This window comes from Prosopis cineraria, unplaced genomic scaffold (genome assembly GCF_029017545.1).
Source record: "Prosopis cineraria cultivar Desert tree isolate PC_DT_omini unplaced genomic scaffold, ASM2901754v1 PC1, whole genome shotgun sequence".
In the NCBI taxonomy this organism is placed as follows: domain Eukaryota; kingdom Viridiplantae; phylum Streptophyta; class Magnoliopsida; order Fabales; family Fabaceae; genus Prosopis; species Prosopis cineraria.
In genome coordinates, this window is record NW_026555332.1 from 45,515,285 (window position 1) to 45,543,230 (window position 27,946).

Genomic DNA, 27,946 nt, shown 5'->3' on the forward strand with positions numbered 1-27,946 from the left:
GGAATATATATACGACCAATTAAAGCCTTTGTTGTGAAGATCAAAAATGAAATCCTTTTCGTTCCTTAATTTTCTTCTTATTGTGCGTGGCCGAGATATGTATATATCATGACTTTTTAAATGGGAACAACTGAACTGGCATCCAATGCCCCACTAACACTACTACTAATCACTTTTGTTCTTTTATATTTCCCCACGTTTTCATCACTCTTGTCCTTTTCTTTTCGGCCCCCAACCCCCGGGTCCAAAGCAACGCTTACAGCCAGCAATTCTTAGCTTTTTTTGGCTTACAAGTAATTATTAATTATTAATGGCGCCAAGGTAAAATACTATGTCTTTTTCATTGGCCTGAACTGAACAGTGGAAACATTTCAGCCCCATTTCATTGCTGAAAGTGCATCCAATCAATCATATTTGCATAAAAGAGAATGCAATAATGGAAACGATTATTAATTCAAAAACCTCTGCTCAATTTTGATCTGCCAGCACTACTAGTGCTATTTTAATCATCTAAAAACAGTATTGCGACTTGTATTTTTTGCTTTTCATATTTAATTGAACACGTTTTATGGTTTACTGTATAAAATTTGAACTGAATCAACTACTTATGGTCCATGAATAGTTTGATTTGTTGTCAATTACAAAATGATATATATATCATTTTATTGATTAATGATTTAGGGAAAAACCGGAAAGAATGAAAATACCAAAATAATAATGTGTAAAAAAAAAATAATAAATGGCATGGACTGATGGATCCTTCTAGCCTACTCCAGAAGATTCGGTTTTACTCATCAATGACAACAGCAGTCAATGGAAGTTGGAATTGGACAAGTTGTGGGCTTAGAAGCACCAAAAAAATCCCGTCATGAATATTGGGCCGGTCCGAGTGCATAATTGGGCTCAAGTATTAAATGTTAGGTTAGAATTGGGATCTTTCAAGTTATGTGCTTAAACCCACCAGAAAAGCCCAATATAAACATTGAGCCGGCCCGTAAGCACAGTTGGGCCCATGATGATACGCTTTGATGTCGCATCTTACCTGCTCTCCATTTTCTGTGGTGCGCCCGTGTCTGGTTCGCATGGCGGCAAGGCATACCTATAAATGATTTGAAAATGCAAAACCCAGTAAGTAAGGGGACGCGCAGGATTCGGTTTTGAACTTGAAGGGGCTCTTGGATAACGATGGAGGACGAGGCTGATATATATGATGGTACTAGATCTCAATTCCCTCTTAGTTTTGGAAAGCAATCCAAGTCTCAAACCCCTCTGGAAGCCATCCACAATGCCACTCGTCGTTCCAGTTCCAATCTCGACTCTAAACCCTCTAGTTCTTCGCATCCCCCCGCCACGACCGCCGACACCAAAAGTACCAATTACCTCCCTTCTATCTCCTCCTCTTCCAAGGCCTGGCTTCTTTCCCTCCGCAGTTCCAAAAACCCTAACCCGGACTCCACCGCCGATCGTCGTGGTGGTGCTTCCACGATTGGGCCGCCTCGGCCACCGCCGCCGGGGGAATCTGATGAGGATGGCGGTGTTATGGTGGGACCGCCTCGGCCGCCTGATGAAGAAGAGGATGATAGTGAGATGATTGGGCCTCCTCTACCGCCTGTTGGTTTAACTCCCGGTGAAGAAGGGGTTGACGATGGGGAGATGATTGGCCCGCCAAGGCCTCCCCCTGGTTCGAATGTGGGTGCGTCAAGTTCCGAGGATGATTCAGACGAAGACGAGGTGGGGAATCGGTTTCGAATTCCGCTTAGCAACGAGATTGTTCTCAAGGGCCACACTAAGGTATTTAACTACTTATGTCTTAATTACTCTTTTAGGGATGGCTCCTGCCAGGTGACAAATGATGTGATTGCATTATCGGTCAATTTCTTCGTTTTTTCTGCCAATTTCCATGTTCAAAATTTGAAACTTGTTGATTCGTTGTTGGCATATAGCACTCTACTATATGTCAATCTGTACCTCTAGAGGTGAAATTGTTTGCAATCTTAAATGTTACTAATATCCTCTAAATCTGTCAGTGATGTGGCAAAACATGATTCTCAGGTTGCGGTCTTATAGCCTTTTAAGAAAGAAAATAAAATATTACAAATCTTCATTATGGCTGTTGAGGAATGAAAAGCTGAGTGATAAATGTAACCTTTAACAGGTTGTGTCGGCTCTTGCCGTGGATCACTCCGGGTCTAGAGTACTTTCTGGAAGTTATGACTATACAGTGCGGATGTATGACTTTCAAGGAATGAATTCGCGATTACAATCATTTCGACAACTGGAGCCTTTTGAAGGTCATCAAGTTCGCAATCTAAGCTGGAGTCCAAGTGCAGATCGTTTTTTGTGCGTGACGGGATCGGCTCAAGCAAAGGTAATGCATGAGCATGACAACTTATTCTTGTTCTGTTTCTTTTATGCTTTAAGTGATCTGCCATCAACAAACTTGTTTTTCTTTTGCAACAGATCTATGATCGTGATGGGCTTACTTTGGGAGAGTTTGTGAAGGGGGACATGTATATCCGTGATCTAAAAAATACTAAAGGCCACATATCTGGATTGACATGGGGAGAATGGCACCCAAAAGCCAAGGAAACTATTTTAACATCATCAGAGGATGGATCACTGCGCATATGGGATGTAAATGACTTCAAAAGTCAGAAGCAGGTTTGCATAACATCAGCTCACCTTATGTGTATCCGTGTGGGCATTAATCCTGGTACATGAAAGGATGATTTCTGCTTTTAAAACAAGTTTGCTTGAGTATTCTCAGAAAAAAAACTCATTCTGCTGGGAGCAACTCATTGCTTGCTGGTATTTTTGTTTGCTGATTAGCTTCAGGCCAAAGTTACTGTCGTTCTGAGTTTTAACAAAATATCTTAGAAAAGAATTATTTTATGGACTAAGATCACCCAATAGTTACTTTTGTTGAATTAGTCTGTTCATAATGAAGATTTTATTTGTTTTTCTCTGTCATTGAGGGAAATTGATGATTATGGTAATAATGATCATACTTCAATAATGAATATAGCTGTATCATGTATGTGTGTTGGCTTGCATTCATATTTATGTTTCTCGAAACCTTCACAATTTATTGATGGTATTAAATCTAAGAAGTGCAATTCTAACATTTAATGGGTAGGTTATCAAACCAAAGCTTGCAAGACCCGGAAGAGTTCCTGTCACCACATGTGCATGGGATCATGAAGGCAAATGCATGGCTGGTGGTATAGGAGATGGTTCTATACAGGTACCTCTTTTGGTTCCTTATTCTCTGACGTCAATGAGGGAACAAGCAAATAATTCTATGCATTTTTCAAAATTAATGTGTCATTGACATTATCCTTTTAATGTTTTGACCCAATTATTTTCACAGATTTGGAGTATTAAGCCTGGATGGGGAAGCAGGCCAGATGTATATATTGACAAAGGGCATTCAGATGATATTACTGGCGTGAAATTTTCAAGTGATGGGAGAATTTTACTGTCAAGAAGCTTTGATGGTTCGTTGAAGGTAAATGGCATTATCTTTAGGCCTGAGGATCTGATGCTCTTTCTCTATTTTAAAGCTATTGACTTACCTCTGTTATATGACTCAACTTTTCCTCTTTTGTGTCTCAGGTTTGGGATCTGCGCAAAATAAAGGAACCTCTAAAGGTATTTGAAGATCTTCCAAATCACTATGGGCAAACCAACATTGCCTTTAATCCTGATGAAGAACTCTTTTTTACCGGAACATCTGTTGAAAGAGAGAGTTTGAGTGGAGGTTTATTGTGCTTTTATGATCGTGCGAACCTTGAGCTTGTTTCAAGAGTTGGTATATCACCCACTTGTAGTGTTGTGCAATGTGCTTGGCATCCTAAACTGAATCAGGTACCTTAACATCATGTGTGATTTATGCGGAAAATTTTTTCTATCATATTGCATTCACCGGAAAAACATGGTTTCTTGTGATTACAAACCTTTTTGAACCACTTTATTCGTGCAGATCTTTGCAACTGTTGGTGATAAAGGCCAAGGAGGAACTCACATACTATATGATCCAACTGTGAGCGAGAGAGGAGCTCTTGTTTGTGTTGCACGTGCACCAAGGAAAAAATCCATTGATGATTTTGAGGCAAAACCAGTTGTTCACAATCCTCATGCCTTACCACTGTTTAGAGATCAGCCAAGCCGTAAGCGTCAGCGAGAGAAAATACTGAAGGATCCATTAAAGTCCCATAAGCCTGAACTTCCCATAACAGGACCTGGTTTTGGTGGCCGAGTAGGTGTAAGTCAAGGAAGCTTACTGACTCAATATCTTCTGAAGGTATTGCTCTTTTGTTGGCATTTTGTTGTCTCATTTTTCTCAACCGGTCAATGTTCTTGCCTTGGAATGACACTAAAAAGATATTTATTTCTTTTATGCAATTGCAGCAAGGGGGTATGATTAAAGAGACATGGATGGAGGAAGATCCAAGAGAAGCTATCCTGAAATATGCTGATGCTGCAGCAAATGATCCCAAATTCATTGCTCCAGCATATGCAAAAACCCAGCCTGAGCCTGTTTTTCAAACGTCAGATTCTGACGAGGAAGAGAAATAATAGGGTCATCAATCATAATGCTGTGTTTTCTGGGCATCAGAGCATGGTCGGTGCTGAGGGAGATAAGGTAGCAAGGGTCACTCGGAAATAAAAGGTACCTCTGCTGAATATTTGAGAATTGAGCATTGTGGGAAGGCTTTTTACCCCATCCCCTTAATCAGCACTGTCTATTTCTCCTTAAAAGTTGATGAAAGCTATACGATAAGATTAAGAATATAATAATGAGACATTTGGAACATTTCTTCTCTCCACCTCACAGGACCACCAGTGTGAACTTGTGGTCTGCTGGTCCAGTCGTCCGTTTGAATTAAGAAACCGCGGTTTGTACTATTAATCATCCTTTAGAGCACCAATAACTCAGTTCTGTCCTGTTTTCTTTTTAGGCTATTCTCTGATTTTAATTCAATTTTTGAGCGGGAATTGGGGGAGGTGGTATGAACATGTCTGGATAGCCATGCTATAAACTTGGATCTTGGAAACTATTCGAGTCCTACTTGACAACCCGTTTTTCCTCAGTAATTTGTATATTGTATGTAATAGCGAAGTGCCCAAGACAGATCTTATTCCTCCAACCCAATATAAATTTAATGATCAGCTCAATTTTTAAAAAAAGAGAAGGAGAAATTTCAATAAAGACCCTTGACCAGACTTTTTTTGAATCAAAACCCCTAAAATTTTGAAATATCATTGCAGTCCAGGGATTTTGATTTGATGTTAAATTTTTAAGAGAGATGACAAAATTGTATCTCATTTAGAAGAATTGCCTTGCATTACTTGTTTATTGTCTTACAGAATGCTATTTATTGCCCTACTTCACTTGATTTCATTCCAAGTGTTTAAATTATCTTAAAACAACTTGTTAGTTTCTATACTATATATTGTTTATATATTTATGTACTGTTGTTCATGGCTTTATTTTCACTTGATTTCATCGAGAGTAATGAACAAGTGAAGTAAAATAACAAACAATATTTCATAAGCAAATAACAAGTGATATAGGGCAATGAATAAGTGAAGTTGGCCAGTTTTAATCTTTATATGAACAAGGGGCAATTTTGTTTTTTTTAAAAATTTAATATTAAATCAGGACCGTTGGGCTACGGTGATATTTTAAAAATTTAGGGGCTTTGATTCAAAATAATTGTAGTGTTTTTATTGATATTTTTTCAAAGAAAATGAAGTCAACAATTTATCACATTTAGAAATGTTGGATCAAGCCCCGTACCCTTGACATCAGGTAATATTTTTTAAAACTCTTGTGATGTGCTGGTGTTTTTTTACACTGTCAAACTTTTTTGTGACATCATCCTTCCTTTAATCAAGATATATACTTCGTCATAATATCATCTTCAAGCTATTAACTTCATCGGGTGGTTTGTATTTGAGCATTGCCCTTAAGTGTAAAAGCTTTTACTTTTTAATTCTCTTTAGATAGAATGTCTTCCAGGAGGTACAGAAGAAATAAAAACATGAGCCGTAGCCATACTTCGATAAAAAAAAAAAAAGTTTGCAATTTTTGCCCCTATAATTTTTTTTTCACAAAGGAATTTGTGTCATCTAAAAAATAATCTAGAGGAAAAATGCCTCGCAAGAATAGAGTTTATAGCACTCCTTGAAAAAAAGTGTAGGGAGAGAATGCATTTTTATCCTTTGTAATGTGCAAAATTACAATGAATTTCACAAAATGTATGATTCTTTTGAAATCTAAAGACCTTTTAAACATTAATGATTTTTTGTGAAGTTACTAGAATACTCTTAATTGAAAATTAAAAAATAAATATTAGTGATCACTTTAATTTAAACAATACTACTTTTCTTTTAGCATTTTTTTAGCAATGATTAAAATGAAACAATCAATCACAATTATTCTTGTGTAAATTTTTGATTTATTAAAGTATAAGTGTTGTAAATATTTGTAATTACTTTAGCGTAAACAATGACTATTTTTTTTTCTAACAATGGTTAAAATAAAATAAACAATTACAACTTTCTCTTTAGAAACTTATGTAAATTTATTAAAATTTAAGTATTGTAAATACCTTTAACTATTTTAATTTAAGCAATAATTACTTTTCTTCTAATAATGGTCAAAGTAAAACAAGCAATTGCAATAATTATAACTTTGTATTTGCTTGTTTCACTTTACTCATTGTCAAAAGAAAAATAATCATTGTTTAAATTGAAGCGATCGCTAATATTTACTTTTAAGTTAAAGTATATTTTATTGCTATACTTTCCTATCAGGAGTGCTAGGCATCCTGTATTATTAAGTGAGATGTTTTTTGCTACCTGTTAGAAGGGATTTTTGCTCTTGAAAAAAATAGTTTAAGAAAAAAATATTTCACTTATTAGTGTAGGGTGCTTAGTCTTTCTCAAAGAAAAGTGTAGGGATAAAAATGCATTTTATCCCTAAAAAAAAAAGAAAGAATAGAGCAAGTTCTTAGTTGAAATGCCGAAACATGCCAAAGTATAAAGGAAAATGAGAAATTTTGTCATGGTCATGATAAATAATGGCACATCTGTCTGGTCCTTGGCTACACAAATGCGGAGCTATGCACACTTGACGCTCGACAGGACAATGTATCTAGTATCTAGTTATCTTATTAAATACAAACAAGAAATTAACAATTAGACAAAAATGGTACAAACATTTCAGGAAAAAAGTCGGCATTACAGTCACATCTATTGCTGCTATGCCCAAGAATATATCCCGATAAAGAAATAGGGACGCTAACCACCTTGTGCTTCAGTGCAACTGATCTAATTGGAGCTCTGCGCTGAATTGCGGTCCACATGATTGTGTCGATCTAGAACATTGGATATTTGAATTGACAATTCCTCCTGGAGATGTTAGCCATCATTGAAGAATCACGTATTCTTGTGGGAATCAAACTAGTATGACCAACAGGTCCTCCGTTGCACCCAGTGATCCTAGACGGAAGCGTCAGAGAAATATGAGTCATTCTCGAAGCTTGATAGACGCGAGTCTGATAGAACACTGAAGAGCTGCGTGTCAACCAATTGCTGCAGAGTCACGGACACATAATAGACAAAAGCCATGGTTACTGGTTAATACAGGCCGCTGCTGTAGAATCTAATGAGTAAAAACAAAGGCTAACAAGAATGATTGATTGTTAACTGCTTTAAGATGTCAGGAATGAGGTCCGCTGACAGCTTAAATAGCATATGCATGTGGTTGCTCCCAATTGGTTTTAGTCTACCTAAGGGCTAGGGCTTCCCAACTGTCGTGAGTAATCACTACGATTTACAAAATTCTCTTTTCATTGATAATGCGTCATCGACTATATGATAGTGAATATTTGATAGAAGTCTCTCATAATTGCCAGAAAAGCATACCTTTATCACCAATGAGAAAAATATTACTATACTCAGTTGAAGTTTATATTATGAATTAAGAATGGCGTTACAGCATGCCAACTACAATATCACTTTTTATGCAGGATTAACAATTTCCCATAAAATTTCTTCAAAAGAACCCTAATGTAAACTACCTTGATGAATGGTCGGTCCCTGCTAGGGAAAGAATCGATGAAGCTATCTTTGAGAAGCAAAGAAACCTGTACACAGAATCCATTATGAGCCAGAGAAACACGGGGCAACTCAACTACCTATTCTACACCTATTGAGAATTTCCAAGAATATAATAATAATTTACCCTGTCACTATTTGATTGTACATTAGTGATCGTGTGTAATCTCATATCTGAACAAAGTGAATCCATATATCTCCACATGACATCCAAAAACTGGGCTGCGGCTTCAGACTGTAAACAAGTACAAATCATCAATTGCCACTGCTTATAAGAAACACAATAAGCTAGATTGATGTTTTGCGACGGCATCAATCATACGGTGAGAACATGCATTATATTTATTTTCTAGGGTGAAATGCTTGGACTAAACACAGTGCTATTAATGGGAGTGTTCAGTTAGGTTGAAGTATGATGGGAGTAAGAAGCCCCAAATGGGAGAAAACTAGACTGTGGGGTATATTAGGGAAAAACCCGTAAGTCTCAAGATTTTAGACCAAAAATTGAAGTTAAGCCTATTAGCATATTTCCTCAGAGTCCAATGAGTGTGAAGGTCTAACGGATCACCTTGATCCCTGATTCCATGTCCCGACAATAAGTGTGGCTATTAGCATATAGAAAATGCTACTAACGATTCCACTTTCGTCTCGAGTTGGAAATATTGATGAAAATTAGACATATTAACGCTGCTATGAATGAACTCCAAACATAATAATGAATTCAGTGTGTGCAACAAAGAGAGAAGCAGGATCAGAGACTTCAAATTTCCTATTTATAGCAATGAAAGACAAACACTTCACGTTCCCAAGAAGATAATATTTTAGTTTTCAACAAATGAACTTTCAAGCAGGACAATATGTCATTCAGTGTCAGATCATACAAACCTGGACTTCGTTGCACCTATATACAGGATTCCTTTCAGCAATTGAACTTTCACTTGAAAGTCTAGCATGAAATGGACCTAACTGAGAAATAAGCTCTCTATGCCGTGGAAGTCTTGGCATATAACACACTTTCACCTACAGGGAGAAAAAAAAAATTTAAACGACTGCGACTTAGCCCGACATGATGGCCATATATGATATGATATGATATAAAACAGTGCCTCATTGGGAATCAGGAAAAAGGAAACATGATGAACTATCCCTTTCTAATTTATCGATGAAATGTATAGATATAATAATCTCATCTAATGTCATTTGAAATTTGATTCAGCAACAACTTCCTCAAGTCAAGAGCATATAAATTAGGGTAGGTTTTTGACCTAAATCTGGTTTCACTTGAAAAGGATGTGTCCTCTGTTGGCATATCGGATATTAGCCAAATCGATCAACTCTATCTTGTGTTCAAACCATGGCAATTGGTATTTGCTCTACCATATGTTAAGGAAATAGAATTGTTTCTTGACCAACAGTCCTAGCTTTTGTCCTAGTGATTAGTATTTTAAACCTCCAATTGGTGTCAGAGAGTGATCATCGGTGCAAAACACCATGAGTACAGTTGGGGGGAGAGGGGGACACTTTTAGATGTTGGCAGCATTCATCAACTGTATTTGCTGAATGGCACCTGGGGACTGCTATATGGTGAATCAAGGAGGTTGAGGAAATAAAGCTGCAATCAGACTGTCGGACAATTAGCTATAGCTTTTGGCCTAGTGATAGGTATTTGATCCTATATCTTTGGCCTAAGTAAATGTTCAACAATGATATGCCAAATACATCTCTGCAAATCTTTTGATAGATTACCCACAGTGCTGTCAAAATAACCGTCAAGTCATTGACCTTAACAAACCTGATCCTTAAGTAAATTAACAAGAACAAGGTTAGTAGTTCTTATTTTCAAATCAGCGGGCTTGTGCTGTATGCCAATCTGCAATGTCATTAAAAAAAAAAAGATTAAAAAATGGGACCATTCTCAAGAACGTTTTTCAATTGGTCAAAGTTTTACATGTTATTTGCTCATATTCATAAACTCCTACTAGAAGCATCGAAAGAAAAAGAAAAACCCAGCATGTTCAGTTCAGAGACTTGTTCAAAGATTGTGCATCTGAATCATCACTATACTTAATTACTAAGATGACTATACTAGTAATCCTCGTCGAAGCTGAAAATTTCTAAATAGGTGAACCAATAATCACTTAAAAAGTTCCTGTTACGATAATTCATCTGCAAGAAAAGTTACAGAAATGATATTTTTGGCTGTTTTCTGTTTGTTTGGGGCCAACACTGAAGTGATTATGTATACAAGTGATGTTATGTATTTATGCATGAGCACAAAAGGGTTAAATCGTGCACATAAAAAAACGGGAGGTGGCATTTTGAGTATTCGTTTGCAAAGTCACTGAAATGATTTTTTACATGCTATACTGAATGAAAAAATTTGAGTAAACCGAGTATAAAGTATAAACATGTGAAGAAAAGAATGAACTAAAAAACTAAATGCTTAAAAAAAAGAAAACACATAATAATGGGCAAACTGAAGTATATGATAAGATAAAACATGACTAGATGTACATGAGATGTAAGACTAAAAACATGCTGTAGCCTATAGGTCTTTGAGATTTTCTTTTGGTTTTCTTCCCCAATGGAACATAGTAGCAACGCTACATTTAATCGGCTTGGGCTTAGATGCAATTCTTTACATCTTCGCTAGCACGTTCCCATTTAAAAAAAATTGACCAAGTACATTATTTGCCAAAAAACATGAAAGTATATATTTTAATTGGGAAACCATGTAATAGTCTACATGAACTATACACCTGTCATTTTACTATTGGAAAATTATACACTTCATGCCTTAATGAGAGAATCTGATTGTAAAGGTATAAGAAACTTCGTATAAAATTTTTTTAGGATCGTCAATGTCACATAGAATGACTAGTTGATTCCCAAAAAATAGACAGATTATTTTGGTGTTAAAAAAAAATGAATGTTAAAATAATAGTCGGAAGGCTATATTATACAAGCAATTTATTCGTAAAATGAAATATAATAGAACTCACAATATACGGAACTGGTGCATCAAGAAAATCAAACATTCTCTGGGGTAGAACCTGAAATAGTGAAATGTGGGGCTAGCAAGGTGTTAGACGTAACCAAGAGCAAAATCTAAAACCAGTGTTTGTTCAATGCTTACGAACTCACAGGAAGAAACAAACTCTGCCACTGAAACGGACGAATCATGGGAATGATGGATAGCACTACAGCAGATAGAACACCCTGCACAATTTCGAAATAAAAAGAGAAAAATTTATTATCTCTCAGTAGTCAGCCCAATTAGTCAGCAGCAGCAAACAATTACAAAGCCCAAAACATTACCAAGCAAATTAGCAATCATCAATTAGTACAATTATTTCATTGACTTACCAGATTTGGACACACTAGTAAGACTTGTTTTTCCAACAACACTCCTGCAATTAATGCCAACAGCTGCCAGTAACATTATTTATTAAAATTGAAGGCAATCAAGATACATGCAACAGATATAGCAAGCAGCAAGACTAAACACTTCATTCAGTGGAGGGGCGGATGATAGAATCTATACCATATAAAGACAACAAAGAAAAGTATTATCATCAGCAAACTAAAGATCTCTTATTTGGTCATACTTCCGTTTTCAAATGTAGGTATAACTTTCAATTTTTTTTTTTTTTAATGAGCAAAACAACACTTTTCAAGAAACATTTATGACATCTTTCCTCAATTGCCTTTCATGACATGATAATATCATTAAATTAGAGAAAAATGAAGGATTAATCACGAGGGCATTTTAGTTCAAATTTTTCAATTCCATACATAATTTAGGATTAACAAATTATCTTAAACTGTAAATTAGTTAAAATTCGCTTTTATTAGAAAAGGGGGGAGTATGAGTGACAATTTGCCCATGCTTGGATGCAAGTAACCTATTAATTATCTCTTCCAGCGATAAGGATCATTGTTTGATATCTTTACTCTTTCCTGTTTTAAATATCATGGGTTACTGCACAATACAAATCATAGAACACTCTGTATTTGTGCATATAATAAAGCATAATGAGTGAGGAAGAAAAAGAGGGAAAGTGAGAGAAGGCCGACGTAAGGAAGCTAATTACTAATAAACCCCTTGAAATTGAGTTATTACTGATAGATCCTCTAAAGAACTTGTGTAATAATCACACAAAAGTTGTAAATTTCTAAGTGTGTCTCGCAATTGCTAGATAAGGACTAGTAAATTACAAGATAAAAAAAAAAAAAAGATTTGCACAAGTCCTCATCGAAATTTACTACTTATCCTAGCGTTTTACACAAATTTTTCAAGGGGACCTATTAGTAATCAATCTCCATGCTTGGGACTTTGTAAATTTTCATAAAAAGATTACGTTCTGTAAACGGATCAGAAGGTATTCTCTAGAACTATTAAGCAGTTTAAGCACAAGTCTTCTGCCACAAGCATACAAGTCATTTGTTAAAAGAACAGTGGACAATTGGGGCCATAGAAGGATTGTCGGATATTAAGATATTTCCAAAAGCTTGAAATAATAGGAAGGAGGCCCAAAATTGTACCAAACCAAATCTATGTCCCGGGACCAAAGAAACTATAGTTCTTCACCAACGAAAAAATAAAGTTGAGAAGAAAGAATAGTTCTACTTTGGTCAAGCTAGAAGCGGTTCAAGGGGACAGATTTTATAAATAACAGCTAATAGGCTTTAACATCATCAAAGACACAAAAAGAAAGGGTTGAACTTACATTTTCAAGGGACAGAACTCGACAAATAGTCACACTTGTCCATATAGAAAGTGCAAGAGCTTCCTCAGCAGCTGCCAGGTTTGCATTTACCTTTTACCAAGTACAGTTGTAATGAGTGAACATAACTGTGGAGCAGTTTTGTGTCAACGACACTCAAAAATTACCTTCGCAGGTTCAAAACTGTCCAAACAATTTTCAAGAAAGCCAAGAGCAACAACTGGAGGCCTTCTGTACAAAATTGGCTGTAGATGTTCCAGAGGGTGGAAAATAATTTCACTTCCCCGACGTTGAAGAGGTAGAGAATGATATCGACACACTATCTGTAGCAAATCATTCTTATTTTCCTGTCAAAATCATTCGTAAGAATGAAAGCATATTAAATGCCAGACTAACCTAGCTCACTTAAATCAGTGGGAAGCAAATCAAAACCATTTCACACTGACCCTAGCCCATTCCATTAAAAATTCATCCCCATCATCATTATTTGCAAAAAGATCGTCCTCATCTTCTGATTCCATGCTTCTAACCGGACTGCCAATTATAGCAACTTGTTATTATAATTGATCGATGGATCAATGTGCAGAAAATGGGGTGTGGTTAAAATATATTTATTTTTACGTTCATTATAACCTCGCTAGTTTATTAAAAAACATTCAAATTGTACATGGACATTTATCGTACTTTAGGCTTATGAAACAAATAAAAAAGATGGAAAACCTTCTTCCCGTTGTCTGCATTAACCGTAAAGATAGATGTACCTCCTGAAAGGTGACTGAGAACTCCCGAGATGCTTCAATGCACGAATCCTGGAAGAACGAGGCGTTCCAACCCTTGGAGAAGTTTGACCATCTTCACAGTTTCTAGACATCCTTTCCGAAGAATTTGGATGGGTTTGTGGTACCTCAGAAGCACAACCAACATGACTCTTCTTTCCATCCTTATCTACATACCTGACCTGTCTAAAATCAGAAGCATCGCTTCCTGCGGAGTCGGAATCCCATAATTTGGCTGAGATCTCATCATCAGATATTATTCCTGCGGCGGCGGCGGCAAAGACCGCTGCATCTTTAACAGGTATTGCACAAGCCATCCAATCACCAAACGGCTCCCTCTCCAGGGTGTAATTATTTTCATTTGTTTGATCATCTAGTGTAAGCGATAGAAAAGAACCAGTAAGAGTCATCTCATTTACAAATTGAGTTATCCGATTCAGACGTTCCTGTGCAGCAAGACTGCAACCAAGTAAGGCATAGTGAATTCTATTGGATATAGGACAACACAACGAACCTAATGCTTTAATAGTCTGATGACAACCAGCAATGTGAACCACAATGTGAAAAGGTAGAAATAATATGCTAACCTGTTTAACATCTCAAAATGCAACTCAAAGAAAGGAACTCTAGTCAGCAGACAAAGACAACGAGGAGCAGAAACCAGAAAACGGCTGCAGGCTCCAGAGGGAAGAATAAGAGGAGACGATATGCCTAAGATATCAGGTGGCCGTTGCAAGATTTCAGGCACATGTAAACAAACCCCGTATAGAGTTGCATTTTCTGCTGCCTGATCAAGGCATATAAAGGTGCAAAAATCGTTTCACAACCACCTTTCTCAGTTCCAGAGCAATAAGTTGCATGTAAAAAATAAATAAATAAATGACAAAAAAACTGCATAAAATTTGTCAACAGCAGCATGCTTGATGGACTTGGACGTGTCCAAACCAATGAAGCAAGAATACTTAAATTGAGGGTTGTGTCCATGCCTGACGCTTGCCAGCTAATTGTATTCGTCATAACACGATACTTCAAATAACGCGTGGACAATCTAGATACTGTAGTGTCGCCTTGTCATCGATTCATTGTCAATTGTTTTTAAACCCAAACACACACTAAAAGATTTTAACAAACTGTCAATGACTGTTGATTTTCAATTGCATAGGCTTTTAAATTATGAAAATCTTTGATATGCAGCAGGACTTTCTTTAACCTAACGTTCTAGGTGCCCTCCTTCAAATTATCAAGAACATGAGACATGCAATGGGTCATACTTCGATAAAAAAAAAAAAGTTTGCAATTTTTGCCCTAATAATTTTTTTTTTCACAAAGAGAATTTGTGCTCATCTAAAAAATAATCTAGAGGAAAAATGCCTTGCTTGCAAGAATAGAGTTTATAGCACTCCTTGAAAAAAAGTGTAGGGAGAGATTGCATTTTTATCCCTTGGAATGCGCAAAATGACAATGAGATTTCACAAAATGTTATGATTCTTTTGAAATCTAAAGACCTTTTAAACATTAATGATTTTTTGTGAAGTTACTAAAATACTTTTAATTTAAAATTAAAAAATAAATATTAGTGACTACTTTAATTTAAACAATGATTACTTTTTTTTAGCAATTATTAAAATGAAACAATCAATCACAATTATTCTTGTGTAAATTTTTGATTTATTGAAGTATAAGTGTTGTAAACATTTGTAATTACTTTAGCGTAAACAATGACTATTTTTTTTTTGACAATGGTTAAAATAAAATAAACAATTACAACTTTCTCTTTAGAAACTTATGTAAATTTATTAAAATTTAAGTATTGTAAATACCTTTAACTACTTTAGTTTAAGCAATAATTATTTTTCTTCTAACAATGATCAAAATAAAACAAGCAATTGCAATAATTATAACTTTGTATTTGCTTGTTTCACTTTAGTCATTGTCAAAAGAAAAATAATCATTGTTTAAATTGAAGTGATTGCTAATATTTACTTTTAGGTTAAAGTATATTTTATTGCTGTACTTTCCTATCAGGAGTGCTAGGCATCCTGTATAATTAAGTGAGATGTTTTTTCCCTAAACCATTTATAGAAGAGCAAAGATTCCAATTTGCTACTGATCTGTTAGTGAAGGGGATTTTTGTTTCTTGAAAAAAATAATTTAAGAAAAAAATATTCCACTTATTAGTATAGGGTGCTTAGTCTTTCTCAAAGAAGAGTGTAGGGATAAAAATGCATTTTATCCCTAAAAAAAAAAAAAGAAAGAATAGAGCAAGTTCTTAGTTGAAATGCCGAAACATGCCAAAGTACCAAGGAAAATGAGAAATTTTGTCATGGTCATGATAAATAATGGCACATCTGTCTGGTCCTTGGCTACACAAATGCGGAGCTATGCACACTTGACGCTCGACAGGACAATGTATCTAGTATCTAGTTATCTTATTAAATACAAACAAGAAATTAACAATTAGACAAAAATGGTGCAAACATTTCAGGAAAAAAGTCGGCATTACAGTCACATCTATTGCTGCTATGCCCAAGAATATATCCCGATAAAGAAATAGGGACGCTAACCACCTTGTGCTTCAGTGCAACTGATCTAATTGGAGCTCTGCGCTGAATTGAGGTCCACATGATTGTGTCGATCTAGAACATTGGATATTTGAATTGACAATTCCTCCTGGAGATGTTAGCCATCATTGAAGAATCACGTATTCTTGTGGGAATCAAACTAGTATGACCAACAGGTCCTCCGTTGCACCCAGTGATCCTAGACGGAAGCGTCAGAGAAATATGAGTCATTCTCGAAGCTTGATAGACGCGAGTCTGATAGAACACTGAAGAGCTGCGTGTCAACCAATTGCTGCAGAGTCACGGACACATAATAGACAAAAGCCATGGTTACTGGTTAATACAGGCCGCTGCTGTAGAATCTAATGAGTAAAAACAAAGGCTAACAAAAATGATTGATTGTTAACTGCTTTAAGATGTCAGGAATGAGGTCCGCTGACAGCTTAAATAGCATATGCATGTGGTTGCTCCCAATTGGTTTTAGTCTACCTAAGGGCTAGGGCTTCCCAACTGTCGTGAGTAATCACTACGATTTACAAAATCCTCTTTTCATTGATAATGCGTCATCGACTATATGATAGTGAATATTTGATAGAAGTCTCTCATAATTGCCAGAAAAGCATACCTTTATCACCGATGAGAAAAATATTACTATACTCAGTTGAAGTTTATATTATGAATTAAGAATGGCGTTACAGCATGCCAACTACAATATCACTTTTTATGCAGGATTAACAATTTCCCACCTTGATGAATGGTCGGTCCCTGCTAGGGAAAGAATCGATGAAGCTATCTTTGAGAAGCAAAGAAACCTGTACACAGAATCCACTATGAGCCAGAGAAACACGGGGCAACTCAACTACATATTCTACACCTATTGAGAATTTCCAAGAATATAATAATAATTTACCCTGTCACTATTTGATTGTACATTAGTGATCGTGTGTAATCTCATATCTGAACAAAGTGACTCCATATATCTCCACATGACATCCAAAAACTGGGCTGCGGCTTCAGACTGTAAACAAGTACAAATCATCAATTGCCACTGCTTATAAGAAACACAATAAGCTAGATTGATGTTTTGCGACGGCATCAATCATACGGTGAGAACATGCATTATATTTATTTTCTAGGGTGAAATGCTTGGACTAAACACAGTGCTATTAATGGGAGTGTTCAGTTAGGTTGAAGTATGATGGGAGTAAGAAGCCCCAAATGGGAGAAAACTAGACTGTGGGGTATATTAGGGAAAAACCCGTAAGTCCCAAGATTTTAGACCAAAAATTGAAGTTAAGCCTATTAGCATATTTCCTCAGAGTCCAATGAGTGTGAAGGTCTAACGGATCACCTTGATCCCTGATTCCATGTCCCGACAATAACTGCGGCTATTAGCATATAGAAAATGCTACTAACGATTCCACTTTCGTCTCGAGTTGGAAATATTGATGAAAATTAGACATATTAACGCTGCTATGAATGAACTCCAAACATAATAATGAATTCAGTGTGTGCAACAAAGAGAGAAGCAGGATCAGAGACTTCAAATTTCCTATTTATAGCAATGAAAGACAAACACTTCACGTTCCCAAGAAGACAATATTTTAGTTTTCAACAAATGAACTTTCAAGCAGGACAATATGTCATTCAGTGTCAGATCATACAAACCTGGACTTCGTTGCACCTATATACAGGATTCCTTTCAGCAATTGAACTTTCACTTGAAAGTCTAGCATGAAATGGACCTAACTGAGAAATAAGCTCTCTATGCCGTGGAAGTCTTGGCATATAACACACTTTCACCTACAGGGAGAAAAAAAAAAATTTAAACGACTGCGACTTAGCCCGACATGATGGCCATATAAGATATGATATGATATAAAACAGTGCCTCATTGGGAATCAGGAAAAAGGAAACATGATGAACTATCCCTTTCTAATTTATCGGTGAAATGTATAGATATAATAATCTCATCTAATGTCATTTGAAATTTGATTCAGCAAACGCTTCCTCAAGTCAAGAACATATAAATTAGGGTAGGTTTTTGACCTAAATCTGGTTTCACTTGAAAAGGATGTGTCCTCTGTTGGCATATCGGATATTAGCCAAATCGATCAACTCTATCTTGCGTTCAAACCATGGCAATTGGTATTTGCTCTACCATATGTTAAGGAAATAGAATTGTTTCTTGACCAACAGTTCTAGCTTTTGTCCTAGTGATTAGTATTTTGAACCTCCAATTGGTGTCAGAGCGTGATCATCGGTGCAAAACACCATGAGTACAGTTGGGGGGAGAGGGGGACACTTTTAGCAGATTGTAGATGTTGGCAGCATTCATCAACTGTATTTGCTGAATGGCACCTGGGGACTGCTATATGGTGAATCAAGGAGGTTGAGGAAATAAAGCTGCAATCAGACTGTCGGACAACTAGCTATAGCTTTTGGCCTACTGATAGGTATTTGATCCTATATCTTTGGCTTAAGTAAATGTTCAACAATGATATGCCAAATGCATCTCTGCAAATCTTTTGATAGATTACCCACAGTGCTGTCAAAATAACCGTCAAGTCATTGACCTTAACAAACCTGATCCTTAAGTAAATTAACAAGAACAAGGTTAGTAGTTCTTATTTTCAAATCAGCGGGCTTGTGCTGTATGCCAATCTGCAATATCATTAAAAAAAAAGATTAAAAAATGGGACCATTCTCAAGAACGTTTTTCAATTGGTCAAAGTTTTACATGTTATGTGCTCATATTCATAAACTCCTACTAGAAGCATCGAAAGAAAAAGAAAAACCCAGCATGATATGGATAATAGAACCAAGACAGGGACAAACTTTCATTGCAAGTTATCTTTCATCCATGTTCAGTTCAGAGACTTGTTCAAAGATTGTGCATCTGAATCATCACTATACTTTATTACTAAGATGACTATACTAGTAATCCTCGTCGAAGCTGAAAATTTCTAAATAGGTGAACCAATAATCACTTAAAAAGTTCCTGTTACGATAACTCATCTGCAAGAAAAGTTACAGAAATGATATTTTTGGCTGTTTTCTGTTTGTTTGGGGCCAACACTGAAGTGATTATGTATACAAGTGATGTTATGTATTTATGCATGAGCACAAAAGGGTCAAGTCGTGCACATAAAAAAACGGGAGGTGGCATTTTGATTATTCGTTTGCAAAGTCACTGAAATGATTTTTTACATGCTATACTGAATGAAAAAATTTGAGTAAACCGAGTATAAAGTATAAACATGTGAAGAAAAGAATGAACTAAAAAACTAAATGCTTTAAAAAAAGAAAACACATAATAATGGGCAAACTGAAGTATATGATAAGATAAAACATGACTAGATGTACATGAGATGTGAGACTAAAAACATGCTGTAGCCTATAGGTCTTTGAGATTTTCTTTTGGTTTTCTTCCCCAATGGAACATAGTAGCAACGCTACATTTAATCGGCTTGGGCTTAGATGCAATTCTTTATATCTTCGCTATCACGTTCCCATTTAAAAAAAATTGACCAAGTACATTATTTGCCAAAAAACATGAAAGTATATATTTTAATTGGGAAACCATGTAATAGTCTACATGAACTATACACCTGTCATTTTACTATTGGAAAATTATACACTTCATGCTTTAATGAGAGAATCTGATTGTAAAGGTATAAGAAACTTCGTATAAAATTTTTTTAGGATCGTCAATGTCACATAGAATGACTAGTTGATTCCCAAAAAATAGACAGATTATTTTGGTGTTAAAAAAAATGAATGTTAAAATAATAGTCAGAAGTCTATATTATACAAGCAATTTATTCGTAAAATGAAATATAATAGAACTCACAATATACGGAACTGGTGCATCAAGAAAATCAAACATTCTCTGGGGTAGAACCTGAAATAGTGAAATGTGGGGCTAGCAAGGTGTTAGACGTAACCAAGAGCAAAATCTAAAACCAGGGTTTGTTCAATGCTTACGAACTCACAGGAAGAAACAAACTCTGCCACTGAAACGGACGAATCATGGGAATGATGGATAGCACTACAGCAGATAGAACACCCTGCACAATTTCGAAATAAAAAGAGAAAAATTTATTATCTCTCAGTAGTCAGCCCAATTAGTCAGCAGCAGCAAACAACAACAAAGCCCAAAACATTACCAAGCAAATTAGCAATCATCAATTAGTACAATTATTTCATTGACTTACCAGATTTGGACACACTAGTAAGACTTGTTTTTCCAACAACACTCCTGCAATTGCTGCCAACAGCTGCCAGTAACATTATTTATTAAAATTGAAGGCAATCAAGATACATGCAACAGATATAACAAGCAGCAAGACTAAACAGTTCATTCAGTGGAGGGGTGGATGATAGAATCTATACCATATAAAGACAACAAAGAAAAGTATTATCATCAGCAAACTAAAGATCTCTTATTTGGTCATACTTCCGTTTTCAAATATAGGTATAACTTTCAAATTTTTTTTTTTAATGAGCAAAACAACACTTTTCAAGAAACATTTATGACATCTTTCCTCAATTGCCTTTCATGACATGATAATATCATTAAATTAGAGAAAAATGAAGGATTAATCACAAGGGCATTTTAGTTCAAAATTTTCAATTCCATACATAATTTAGGATTAACAAATTATCTTAAACTGTAAATTAGTTAAAATTCGCTTTTATTAGAAAAGGGGGGAGTATGATTGACAATTTGCCCATGCTTGGATGCAAGTAACCTATTAATTATCTCTTCCAGCGATAAGGATCATTGTTTGATATCTTTACTCTTTCCTGTTTTAAATATCATGGGTTACTGCACAATACAAATCATAGGACACTCTGTATTTGTGCATATAATAAAGCATAATGAGTGAGGAAGAAAAAGAGGGAAAGTGAGAGAAGGCCGACGTAAGGAAGTTAATTACTAATAAACCCCTTGAAATTGAGTTATTACTGATAGATCCTCTAAAGAACTTGTGTAATAATCACACAAAAGTTGTAAATTTCTAAGTGTGTCTCGCAATTGCTAGATAAGGACTAGTAAATTACAAGATAAAAAAAAAAAAAAAGATTTGCACAAGTCCTCATCGAAATTTACTACTTATCCTGGCGTTTTACACAAATTTTTCAAGGGGACCTATTAGTAATCAATCTCCATGCTTGGGACTTTGTAAATTTTCATAAAAAGATTACGTTCTGTAAACGGATCAGAAGGTATTCTCTAGAACTATTAAGCAGTTTAAGCACAAGTCTTCTGCCAAAAGCATACAAGTCATTTGTTAAAAGAACAGTGGACAATTGGGGCCGTAGAAGGATTGTCGGATATTAAGATATTTCCAAAAGCTTGAAATAATAGGAAGGAGGCCCAAAATTGTATCAAACCAAATCTATGTCCCGGGACCAAAGAAACTATAGTTCTTCACCAACGAAAAAATAAAGTTGTGAAGAAAGAATAGTTCTACTTTGGTCAAGCTAGAAGCGGTTCAAGGGGACAGATTTTATAAATAACAGCTAATAGGCTTTAACATCATCAAAGACACAAAAAGAAAGGGTTGAACTTACATTTTCAAGGGACAGAACTCGACAAATAGTCACACTTGTCCATATAGAAAGTGCAAGAGCCTCCTCAGCAGCTGCCAGGTTTGCATTTACCTTTTACCAAGTACAGTTGTAATGAGTGAACATAACTGTGGAGCAGTTTTGTGTCAACGACGCTCAAAAATTACCTTCGCAGGTTCAAAACTATCCAAACAATTTTCAAGAAAGCCAAGAGCAACAACTGGAGGCCTTCTGTACAAAATTGGCTGTAGATGTTCCAGAGGGTGGAAAATAATTTCACTTCCCCGACGTTGAAGAGGTAGAGAATGATATCGACACACTATCTGTAGCAAATCATTCTTATTTTCCTGTCAAAATCATTCGTAAGAATGAAAGCATATTAAATGCCAGACTAACCTAGCTCACTTAAATCAGTGGGAAGCAAATCAAAGCCATTTCACACTGACCCTAGCCCATTCCATTAAAAATTCATCCCCATCATCATTATTTGCAAAAAGATCGTCCTCATCTTCTGATTCCATGCTTCTAACCGGACTGCCAATTATAGCAACTTGTTATTATAATTGATCGATGGATCAATGTGCAGAAAATGGGGTGTGGTTAAAATATATTTATTTTTACGTTCATTATAACCTCGCTAGTTTATTAAAAAACATTCAAATTGTACATGGACATTTATCGTACTTTAGGCTTATGAAACAAATAAGAAAGATGGAAAACCTTCTTCCCGTTGTCTGCATTAACCGTAAAGATCGATGTACCTCCTGAAAGGTGACTGAGAACTCCCGAGATGCTTCAATGCACGAATCCTGGAAGAACGAGGCGTTCCAACCCTTGGAGAAGTTTGACCATCTTCACAGTTTCTAGACATCCTTTCCGAAGAATTTGGATGGGTTTGTGGTACCTCAGAAGCACAACCAACATGACTCTTCTTTCCATCCTTATCTACATCCCTGACCTGTCTAAAATCAGAAGCATCACTTCCTGCGGAGTCGGAATCCCATAATTTGGCTGAGATCTCATCATCAGATATTATTCCTGCGGCGGCGGCGGCAAAGACCGCTGCATCTTTAACAGGTATTGCACAAGCCATCCAATCACCAAACGGCTCCCTCTCCAGGGTGTCATTATTTTCATTTGTTTGATCATCTAGTGTAAGCGATAGAAAAGAACCAGTAAGAGTCATCTCATTTACAAATTGAGTTATCCGATTCAGACGTTCCTGTGCAGCAAGACTGCAACCAAGTAAGGCATAGTGAATTCTATTGGACATAGGACAACACAACGAACCTAATGCTTTAATAGTCTGATGACAACCAGCAATGTGAACCACAATGTGAAAAGGTAGAAATAATATGCTAACCTGTTTAACATCTCATAATGCAACTCAAAGAAAGGAACTCTAGTCAGCAGACAAAGACAACGAGGAGCAGAAACCAGAAAACGGCTGCAGGCTCCAGAGGGAAGAATAAGAGGAGACGATATGCCTAAGATATCAGGTGGCCGTTGCAAGATTTCAGGCACATGTAAACAAACCCCGTATAGAGTTGCATTTTCTGCTGCCTGATCAAGGCATATATAGGTGCAAAAATCGTTTCACAACCACCTTTCTCAGTTCCAGAGCAATAAGTTGCATGTAAAAAAAATAAATAAATAAATAAATGACAAACAAACTGCATAAAATTTGTCAACAGCAGCATGCTTGATGGACTTGGACGTGTCCAAACCAATGAAGCAAGAATACTTAAATTGAGGGTTGTGTCCATGCCTGACGCTTGCCAGATAATTGTATTCGTCATAACACGATACTTCAAATAATGCGTGGACAATCTAGATATTGTAGTGTCGCCTTGTCATCGATTCATTGTCAATTGTTTTTAAACCCAAACACACACTAAAAGATTTTAACAAACTGTCAATGACTGTTGATTTTCAATTGCATAGGCTTTTGAATTATGAAAATCTTTGATATGCAGCAGGACTTTCTTTAACCTAACGTTCTAGATGCCCTCCTTCAAATTATCAAGAACATGAGACATGCAATATGTCTAATCTCCATCTCTGTCTTCGATTCCAATAAGATAGTGCATGATGGGTCGTGCCATCAATATGCACGTGCTTGTGAAGTTTTATCCCATTGAAAAGCACTGATTTGTTAATAGTGTGCATGTTATGATGTAAAGCGTTGCCAAGCCACCCGAATCACCTAAAAGGAGATTCAAAACAGATTACGTGCACATCCTGAATACTGGCAAAGAATCTTGAATAAAATGGACGAACCAAAACACAGATGAACCAATTATTTCTAGAAGGGTTCAAGAAAAGTGCCAGGAAATATATCAAGCTAACACACTCATATTTATAAATGAAAGTGATAAAAAATTACCTTGAGCGAAAAGATAAACGATAAATCATCTCTGCCTAAATGAATCTGCAGAGAATAAACAAATAGAAATGCAATATCTCCTGGTTAAAGACTGTGATAACTCATAGCAGTTTAACCATTCATTAAGAATGAGAGCCAACATATAGAGGCAGCAAATATGAAATAAAATTATTGATTTTGATCCATTTGATTGACTCCATGAGAGATGAGAGAATCGTTCCAGCAAGAAAAGTGGGTGGTAAAAGAGTGAACAGAGACTTAGTAACAATAACTTCCCAACTTCGTAGATACAAGAAATAAAGGTAGAAGATAGCATGGAAAAAAAATTCAAGGAATATAGAGGCAGCTTCATAGTTGTTCTCTATACTACTAGTTGCACCAAGTATCAAATTATGTGCATATTATAAATTTCATAAATTAAACAAGTATATTTTACAATGACGATGCTTCAGTTTAACCAGCTTGTCTTAGTGAGGAATGTCTGCTGATTTGGAATACCTGTCCATACACAAGTTCATTCAGTTCACTTAGTGATGGAGTCCTCTCCAACAACGATGCCTGTAAATCAACATCCAACAAATGAAACAATTAAGAAACAAATATTAGCACCAACAGGAGAAGAAGCAAATCACAAAACACAGTATCTTTCGGCAACATAAATCAAGTAAGAATAGAGAACCCAATGGCCGCTTACTAGTTTAATGCAGCTGTGAAGCATCAATAACATGATTTATTCAAGTTAGCTGATGTTGGATAGGAAATTCCACTCGTAACATGGTAAATTATTTTTCCATATTCATTCAATACAATCTGACGATGTCGACTTCAAAATCAAGACACAAAAAACAATAGTAAATAAGGAAAATATAAATCCTTCATGCATTTGAAGGAGGAGCAAGAGTGACCGACAATAGTGGGACCAATTAAGTACCTCCAAAATTAGAACAAAATAAAACTATAACAAACATTTTCAGCAAACAATTCATACAATAGCATTTAACAATGCAAAGCATTTAGGACATCTAATTCAGTTGATTAGAAATGGAATCAGCTCACCTTGACACCTCCAGGAAAGCAAAAAGAGGCTAAATCCTTCATGCGCATGGTCAGCTTCTTCCCAGGAGGATATTTGAAAAGGATCTGATGCAGAAATAATGAACTATAGATATCAGACACAGAGAATTCATTGATCACTGATAATTGACTGAGTTGTAACCATAAAAATGGGTAAATTAGATAGATTCAGGAGCATAAGATGTCCTCAGATGAAATCCATTCCATTATCAAGGTAAAGATATAACAGGTTTATTTCATAATCTTCTGAATTCATCAGAAGAGAATCACAGATACTAGACATGCATAATTACTATAAAATTAGATATATTTCAATAAAAAGACGAGAAGATTGACCATAAAAAGTTCATCAACAGAGAATCACAGGCACTATATATATCCAATAACGTACATTGGGGTTCTTTTGTGTTTTTGATAAAACAGATCGGATATTGTCTCTGCATTTCGATATGAAAATTGTTCATAGCAATTTTACATATACAAGCAAAATTGCTATCTAACATACCTGAGGTTCCAACATTGGCACTGGAGACTCCTGTTGCTGCATCTTTTTGAACTCTGAAGCTGCATATTTGTCCTCCTTTTCCCACTTCTTCCTATTTGCAAATGCAACCTCCACAGCTTCTAGATTTGCATCTGGATGCAGCCCCACAATCACAAAATGTTCGAACAGCGAGGTTGGCTCTTTATAATTTGAGCAACCCTACAGTATGATCCACATTGAAATTCTTGGAACGGATTGATACGTTTAAATTTCCAACAAACTTGTGAGGGATGTAATGGATGGAGCAACTTCCAAATCAATCAGGCAGATATGATTTTCAGAAGTAAGAATCACACGGACACTAACGGAATTCTGATAGTAGAATAAAGCAGAACAAAATTGAATACCTGGGTTTTGGAATTAAGCTGATACCACTGACGTTTTTGGTTCGATAAGACCTCAGGGTTAAAAGTCAAAGGGGAACCTTCTTCATGAGATTTGCTTCCTCCCCGCCAAGCCTTCTGCATATGATTCTTCAACTTCTGATAGCTATCACTCTTTCGAAGTCCTGCAGTTGCAACTTCACTTTGACAGCGTCTATGTCCATGAGGCACCTTGGGTGAAAAATCGGCAGTCTTCTCATTATGCAATGCTTCCCCAGCAACTCCGATAGCGACCTCAGGCAACTGCTGCAGGACCATGATTGGCGAAGAGCCATGATCATCAATGGATTCACCATCTTCTTTTGTGTCCATATTTATAGACTTAGCTCATGTTCTAAAGTTGCAGTTGACGAACAAATTGCTGATTCCGCTCCATTGCTCAACATGATTCCGAACCAGCACACAGTTGGACTGTATACACTAAATTGACGACTCAATTCGATGCAGATTTGAATAGGTAGACACAAGTGAAAATTTAGCATTCTGTTGGACCAAAAAAAAAAAAAGCATTATGACTCCCTTTAAATCATTGATGATGATCGTTTCTTAGAATCTCAAAACCATTTGATATGCTTTTAACGATCAATAAATTTGTATTTCTTGAGCATGACAGCTCTACTAATATTTAGGTTTTGAAGCCCTCCACGTAAAAAATCGTACCGGATTCTAAAACGGACGACAACAATGGAACTGCTGAATTTTTAAATTTTTCTGGCACAAATAAAAGCCAAATCAAGTAATAAAACCCCCAACATAACTTCAAATTGTTGGGGACGCAATTACTTGTAACGCAAATGAAGCCTGACAAATGCATGCAAAATAAACGAAAGGAATAATTACTTGTAACGCAAATGAAGTCACGCAAAATAAACGAAAAGAAACGAGATGATCGCGAAAAGAACCGGATAGCATGAAAATCAATATCGTAGAGAAATTTATCAGCAATTTGTACCTCTTTTCTGGTTTCCACTGCTGGATCTTTCAGAGGCAAACAGCGGGATAATAATAGGAAGAGGCGGTTGTTGGATGTTTTGGTGGAGGATGAATCATGGGGCCAAAAAAAGACACAAAACTCGGATAGAACCAAAAATTTCAAGCAGCGGCCTAAATTTTCGTTAATTGTAATTTAACTCTCCTAGTAAATTTCTCAAGCAATGCTAAAAGGTTAAATTTGGGGTGACAAGTGCTATGTTTATCTCCAAAAAAAATTATTGCATGAATTTTTGTTATTTATAAAATTATAAATTTATGGTATATTAAATTTAATTATTTTAAATTTTATGATCCTTTCTAAAATACTTGCATTTCATCTCGTCATAACATCATTTTTAACGTGATAAAAATGACAGGATGCTTTGATGTATAGTAAATAGATCACGTTGACTTTGATAATTTGTATGCATAACGTAGACACCATAAGCTTTTCAAGAAGTTCACAATCGAATCAATAAAAACTCTATAATTCAATATATGAATTTTTAAAATTAAGGCACGGATTCTATCTAAAAAATAAAGCAGTTTTAGAAAACGAATAAATTGTATTTTTTAAAACAAATAAAGAGTTATGAATATATTTTTATCGTATGAAAGATTTCAAGAGGTTTCAAAAAAAAAATTAAAACATCCTTATATGAATTATTTAGATTTAGTTACGATCTTTTAAAATTCATCAAAAATTCAAAGGTTATCATATGGGTTGTCTGGGCTTCACATTTCATTTCATTTAAATCATATTGCTTTCAATTCATAAAAAAAGTGTTCAGCAAGGACTTAACACGCTGTGATATCAAT

At 35.8% G+C, this 27,946-nt stretch overlaps 3 protein-coding genes across 15 annotated transcripts; 1 reads left to right on the forward strand and 2 right to left on the reverse strand.

Moving 5' to 3' along the window:
• The first annotated feature begins 1,072 nt into the window (after window positions 1-1,072).
• LOC129320814 (uncharacterized) lies at window positions 1,073-17,070 on the forward strand. 2 transcript variants are annotated; one of them, XR_008595835.1, is made up of 9 exons: window positions 1,073-1,791; window positions 2,156-2,368; window positions 2,461-2,661; window positions 3,137-3,244; window positions 3,371-3,508; window positions 3,616-3,867; window positions 3,983-4,303; window positions 4,411-4,672; window positions 16,921-17,070. XR_008595835.1 is itself a non-coding variant. In XM_054966449.1 (8 exons), the coding sequence occupies exons 1-8, from the start codon at window positions 1,186-1,188 to the stop codon at window positions 4,576-4,578; spliced, it is 2,007 nt and encodes a 668-aa protein (XP_054822424.1). In that variant the 5' UTR covers window positions 1,073-1,185; the 3' UTR covers window positions 4,579-5,079. The 2 variants fall into 2 exon arrangements, 1 of the variants encoding a protein (XP_054822424.1); XM_054966449.1 differs by lacking the exon at window positions 16,921-17,070 and having other exon boundaries at window positions 4,411-5,079.
• LOC129320825 (uncharacterized) lies at window positions 7,058-14,658 on the reverse strand. 4 transcript variants are annotated; one of them, XM_054966466.1, is made up of 13 exons: window positions 14,218-14,654; window positions 13,616-14,089; window positions 13,301-13,388; window positions 13,022-13,201; window positions 12,858-12,947; window positions 11,494-11,556; window positions 11,272-11,346; window positions 11,130-11,201; window positions 9,920-9,997; window positions 9,013-9,147; window positions 8,255-8,362; window positions 8,091-8,156; window positions 7,058-7,602 (listed from the first exon to the last, which is right to left on the reverse strand). In XM_054966466.1, exons 1-13 carry the CDS (start codon window positions 14,226-14,228, stop codon window positions 7,510-7,512), a joined length of 1,533 nt encoding a protein of 510 aa, XP_054822441.1. In that variant the 5' UTR covers window positions 14,229-14,654; the 3' UTR covers window positions 7,058-7,509. The 4 variants fall into 4 exon arrangements, with proteins under 4 accessions (XP_054822441.1, XP_054822449.1, XP_054822457.1 ...); XM_054966474.1 differs by having other exon boundaries at window positions 11,130-11,180; window positions 14,218-14,650; XM_054966482.1 differs by lacking the exon at window positions 9,920-9,997 and having other exon boundaries at window positions 14,218-14,658.
• LOC129320774 (uncharacterized) lies at window positions 15,940-27,232 on the reverse strand. 9 transcript variants are annotated; one of them, XM_054966387.1, is made up of 19 exons: window positions 27,108-27,232; window positions 26,120-26,566; window positions 25,734-25,931; window positions 25,211-25,294; window positions 24,653-24,712; window positions 24,155-24,199; window positions 23,132-23,331; window positions 22,530-23,003; window positions 22,215-22,302; window positions 21,936-22,115; window positions 21,772-21,861; window positions 20,409-20,471; window positions 20,187-20,261; window positions 20,045-20,116; window positions 18,778-18,855; window positions 17,860-17,994; window positions 17,102-17,209; window positions 16,938-17,003; window positions 15,940-16,483 (listed from the first exon to the last, which is right to left on the reverse strand). In XM_054966387.1, exons 2-19 carry the CDS (start codon window positions 26,465-26,467, stop codon window positions 16,391-16,393), a joined length of 2,457 nt encoding a protein of 818 aa, XP_054822362.1. In that variant the 5' UTR covers window positions 26,468-26,566; window positions 27,108-27,232; the 3' UTR covers window positions 15,940-16,390. The 9 variants fall into 9 exon arrangements, with proteins under 9 accessions (XP_054822362.1, XP_054822355.1, XP_054822370.1 ...); XM_054966380.1 differs by having other exon boundaries at window positions 26,120-26,575; window positions 27,108-27,223; XM_054966395.1 differs by having other exon boundaries at window positions 20,045-20,095; window positions 26,120-26,638; window positions 27,108-27,215.
• Window positions 27,233-27,946: the final 714 nt, after the last annotated feature.